This window comes from Oratosquilla oratoria, chromosome 31 (assembly GCF_046742065.1).
Source record: "Oratosquilla oratoria isolate Oo_2021 chromosome 31, ASM4674206v1, whole genome shotgun sequence".
Classification (NCBI taxonomy): domain Eukaryota; kingdom Metazoa; phylum Arthropoda; class Malacostraca; order Stomatopoda; family Squillidae; genus Oratosquilla; species Oratosquilla oratoria.
In genome coordinates this window covers 31878026-31883025 of record NC_134807.1, presented here as the reverse complement: position 1 = coordinate 31883025, position 5000 = coordinate 31878026, and the positions used below count along the sequence as shown (strand labels likewise).

At 41.7% G+C, this 5000-nt stretch overlaps 2 protein-coding genes across 3 annotated transcripts in view; one reads left to right on the top strand and one right to left on the bottom strand.

Annotated features, from left to right (window-relative positions):
• Positions 1 to 2671, bottom strand: part of LOC143041712 (uncharacterized) — a 19791-nt gene extending 17120 nt beyond the window's left edge. Inside the window, exon 1 of one of the 2 annotated variants that reach the window (XM_076213725.1) lies at positions 2637 to 2671. The gene's annotated coding sequence lies outside the window, so the exon portion shown is untranslated. Of the gene's footprint in view, positions 1 to 2630 lie in introns of both variants that reach the window. The other variant, XM_076213724.1, reaches the window with a different exon arrangement.
• Positions 2672 to 3286: 615 nt separating this feature from the next.
• Positions 3287 to 4685, top strand: LOC143041579 (zinc finger BED domain-containing protein 5-like). Its single transcript, XM_076213590.1, has 2 exons — positions 3287 to 3615; positions 3879 to 4685. Exons 1-2 carry the CDS (start codon positions 3352 to 3354, stop codon positions 4683 to 4685), a joined length of 1071 nt encoding a protein of 356 aa, XP_076069705.1. The 5' UTR covers positions 3287 to 3351.
• The last annotated feature ends 315 nt before the right edge of the window (positions 4686 to 5000 follow it).

The window sequence follows — 5000 nt, the reverse complement described above, 5'->3', positions numbered from 1 at the left end:
TAACTGTTATGAAATGACAAGACGATAAAGAAAAAACTTGACGGTAAAATTTGGTATAAAACAAACGTATATATGATTTGTGGAAAGGCCGAAAGTCGTGAAAACGGAATAGTAAGACATTAAAGTTGAACTTGAAAATAAGTAAAAGATGAGGGCTCATAGTGCCAGATGGAGCTGAGAATCTTTTGACGGCGGATCTAGTGCTCATATAAATTCGAAATTCTGTTCCACATGATGGATTATGGATGCGACATTCTTGTGCCTTGCAATGTTATATGTTTACCTCAGCATTTTCTTCTTTTCTTTTGTCTTCTTTTCTTTTTCATTTCTTTTTTTTTATAATACAAATGTGCGTAGCACATTTGAGGTAAGAAGACGTCTGGGTGCGACTGAGATCGTCAAATTTTAATTTTTGCTTCGGCAAATATTAGATAATTTCATCTTTGAGGAGACCAGACTGCAGTCATTCTCCTACCAAATGGTTTGTCTCTAATTCTCAATAAGATATATTAGATGATAAATCCTAATATGGCAGGATTTAACACTTTACTAACCGGGGGAAGGTGGATTACTTAGACTTATAATACTGTTTGGCACGAGCGAAAGTTTGCAGGACTCACATCGCTTTAGTCACGAGTTCGGTCCCCAAACTTCTCTGCGTATCCCGGCAGTGACCTTTATCTGCCCTAATGGTCCTCAAAATGCATAACAGGTGACGAATTCGGCCGTAGTTATGCGTCTTCTGGTGTAAACTCCTCACCTTCCTTTACGCCAGAGTTTCCTCACCTTTTCCAACCTCAACACCCTTTATAGTCTGGTCTAGGCAGTGTAGCAATACCTATACTTCTGGTTACAGGGACTAAAGCTACTACATTACTACAGGAAACCGATTTTTTCAGCACCTCCTAAAGTTTACTTCTGTGTTTCTTGGTGATACTGGCACTCCAAGCTTAAGAAACGCTGCTCTACATCTTCGGAAAGAGTCCGATCTGCCTCGATTAGGTCCTTCAGCTTCAAAGCCACCGACTCTTTTCCTCAGGTAGTCACCCGGTTCTTCATTTCATTCGTGTTTGAGTCCTAGGGTACGAAAATAAGCGAGTTTTACAGAGAAGACTATCCATAATCTTTCGTTGTTCTTCTCGTTTGGCTTTTAATGACTCGACTCCCCATCGGCACTGTCTCTTCTCCAGTTCCTTATGGAGCCATGATTTCCAAGACCCATCTTCAAGACCTTAGCAGCTCCTTACCATACAATGAAGGAAATAGGTGAGAACTGGTTTATCAGTTGAGTGGTTAACAAATGGAACAGACTTAGTAGCCTTGTAGTGAGCGCTGAAACTATTGATTGTTTCAACAGAAGGTTAGATAACTTTATGGATGGGGATGATAAGTGATAATGGACATGGAACTGCCTAGTGTAGCTCTTATGGTCTTTTGCATTCTCCTTCATTCTTATGTTCTTATTAGCTTATGTCATGGGGAAGTTTACCCGGGGCTGAAGCTAAACTCTTTCCCCTTTGTGTTCAGACAAACAAAAAGGGAAATGATAGTTACCGGTGGTCGTTCGGGATCAAAATCGAGTCCTTGTGGATACGAAGTATGATCGAAGTTTGATGTGCTACAGAGCTATGTATAGTATAGGGGGATATGTATAAGAACACAATATACTCGTAAAACAGAAATTATAATAAGTAATAAGAAAAAATAACAATGATTATTCTCACACATAGAGTAAAAATAAAATGTTGACTAGGGCACTAATTATACGAGTGGCTCTGACTCTGACGTCACAACAGAAGGAAAAGAAAAAGAAAAAAGAAAAACATCTTTGAATTCCCCTAACAGGTTCCACCGCGGCTGCCTCGAATCCAAATTCCAACATCGAGATCCCACATGGCGGTATTGATCGCATGAGCCGAATGCAGTCAAACTTTAGAGGTTTTAGTGGCACCCCTACGGACCAGAGATACGTAGCATTCTTTTATAACTTGAAATTAATCTCCACAAAAAAAATAATTATGATCACGTTTAGTGTTTACTGTCCTTTCTTTCTGTTACCGTTCCTAAATCTCCCCATTACCAATTCTATGACTACACTTCTCCGACACGATATTGTCCCCAAGGAAATGTACATACAAACGCCTGCAACGATCATGTGAATGGGACGTGCTGCGGTCGAGAGGTTCCAGGGTACAGGAACAAGAGCTGAATCCAAGGATCTGTTTTGCCGCGACTTCGGGTTACCATTCCCGAACTCGAGATTCAAGTTCGGAACGTCTGCTCGGAATCGACCCACAGACACCCTCACCTCTTCATGAAGTTCAGAGGCCGAGACTCTAAGCTATTGCAGACGCATCCCTACTGGCGACACTCGGAACAACATCTATAAAGTTCGTCACCACGATTAAGAGTTTGATGAAGAGGTCTTTCAGTTCATACATCCGAGACAAGTCTTCGACTGAAATCGTCTGTTGTCTGCCGGAACCAAATACAACAAACACACCACTTCGTTTAAGAGGGTAATTCAGATCATCCAGGCTCTCTGGCTATGTAGACCATTCTCGGCTGATTAAAATCACCTGCCGACACGTCTCACAATATCTATAAAAGTATCACTCTGTAAGGCTCACAGATACCACAAGGGCGCGACCACCAGTTGTTCCCCACTCACGCTCAAGCGCTACTGGCCGAAACGATACCCCTCATCCTTCCTCCCTTCTCGTCCTCCTCCACCTCCTCCTCCTCCTCTAAGAGACACAGGACACGAGGGCCTCTTGTGGCACTCACCCGTCAGGCAGAGGGCCAAGTACACGGGTGCCAAGATGCTGGCTTCTGAATTATGAGTCCCTCTTTTTTTTGGGGGGGGGGGGGTGAAGAGAGCTTATGTTCTTTGATTCGTCTTCCGGTTTGATAGATTTTGGGTGAAAGTATAAAAGGCCATCCTATACACGTTTTCATTACACACGTATGTGCGTGTTCACATATGTACTATACATACACACACGCACACACACACACACACACACACACATTCACAAAGAGAGAGTTACTGTTATTACAACTGCCAATACTATTGCATTATAATCTGTTTGCAGCCTTTTGTATGTTGGAATTCATCATTTATCATCACTAGACAAGATACTTTGATATTTTAATATAAATATTACATTTGTTGCATTTTTTATCACGAACACCTCTATGGAGCAGCGATACGTATGTCATGTACCTGTCATTTTCATGGGATCTTCTATGCCATAGAAGATGGTAAGCAAGGTATGTGGGGAGGATCAAGCGAAGAAACTGAGTGTCATATCTCTATCAAACAACACCATCCACAGACGAATCGATGACATGGCATCAGATATCTTGTCCCAAGTTATAACAGAGATCAAAGAAAGCTCATATAGCAAATTCTCCTTGCAATTTGATGAATCGTGTGACGTAGCCAGTTGTGCTGTTCTCCTTGGGTTCGTCCGTTACGTCCACCAGGACAGGATCAAAGAAGAGTTCCTACTTTGCGAGAATCTGCTGACAACCACGAAGGGAGAAGATGTCTTCAATATCATCAACAGTTTCTTTACCAAGAATGGATTGGATTGGAACAGCGTTCAACAGGTAGGGAGCGATGTTTATATAAAGTCTAAATTAGTATAAATACAATGAATTACATGGCATATAGTCATATACAGTTTTATTTATTGTACAAGTAACCGTAGTGTAGCTAATATTTGTGCATGATTAACACAAAAAACATCGTGCGTCGTACTGAAAAACTAAAGTACCAAAATAATTAAATTAATACCATATAATTATAACGCAAAAGATAAGTAACAATGACTAACTGACGCAATCTATAATAATTTTTCTTTTTAATCCAGGTCTCCGTCGATGGAGCACCGGCGATGATGGGTGGTCATCGTGGATTACGGGGCCTCATACAAGCTGTCAATCCAGAAATTTCTGTAGATCATTGCATCATTCATCGGTACTCTCTTGGATCGAAAAGCCTGCCTGGTAATCTGAAGTTAGTGTTTGAAGATGTGTTGAAAATCGTCAACTTCATCAAGTCCAGGGATGTGAATTCGCGCATATTCAAGGAGCTGTGCAAGGAAATGGGAGAACAGTATCAAGTTCTGCTCTACCACACCGATGTTCGCTGGTTGTCACGAGGCAAGGTTGTACATCGTGTCATTGAGCTCCGAAAGGCTATTCAGGAATTCCTGGAACAAAAAGGATCTCCTTTTCCTACCAAGTTCACTGATAAAGAGTGGCTTGCTCGACTTTGCTACTTGGCTGACATATTTGCGGAGCTGAACAGTGGTAATCTACAACTCCAGGGCCGAAACACGACTGTCATTGATGCCCATCACACTGTGGCTGCATTTCTGGGGAAACTGAGACTCTGGATTCGGCGCTTGGAGAAAGGAGTGATCGCCCAGTTCCCCACCCTAGACCAGTTTATTGAGGAGAATAGTCATGATACTGGATCTCTTCTACAGATCATCAACAAAGAGATGAGCGACAATTTGAAAGAGCTTGGAACAAGCGTGTATCACTACTTCCCAGAGAGTGACCAAAAAGCAGCTGGTCTTCAGTGGATCACTCATCCCTTCTCCATCCCTGCAAAGAAGGAGTGGATCACGATGCGAGCCAATGAAGCCTTGGAAATCGAATTCCAGAGCTAAAATGCAGATTCCTTTTGGATTTCACGACTCGTTTACTCTACCCAAGAGAGCCTTAAAGTTGATGGTATCAGTTTCAACAAAGTAGCTTTGCGAGAGGGGGTTCTTAACTGTGCTGGGGATGAAAAAAGAGGACTCGCTTGAATGTTTCAAACGATGCCAAGCTAGTACTTTCAAGAATTCCTCAACTAGCTTCAAATATGCAACTCCAACCATCTCACTGATGCTCTTGACATCTTTGGTAAGTCATTAGAGATGCAAAATGTACTAATACAATAAATAAAAGAAATTATCTCTAGTGTTTTAGTTTAGCCATAT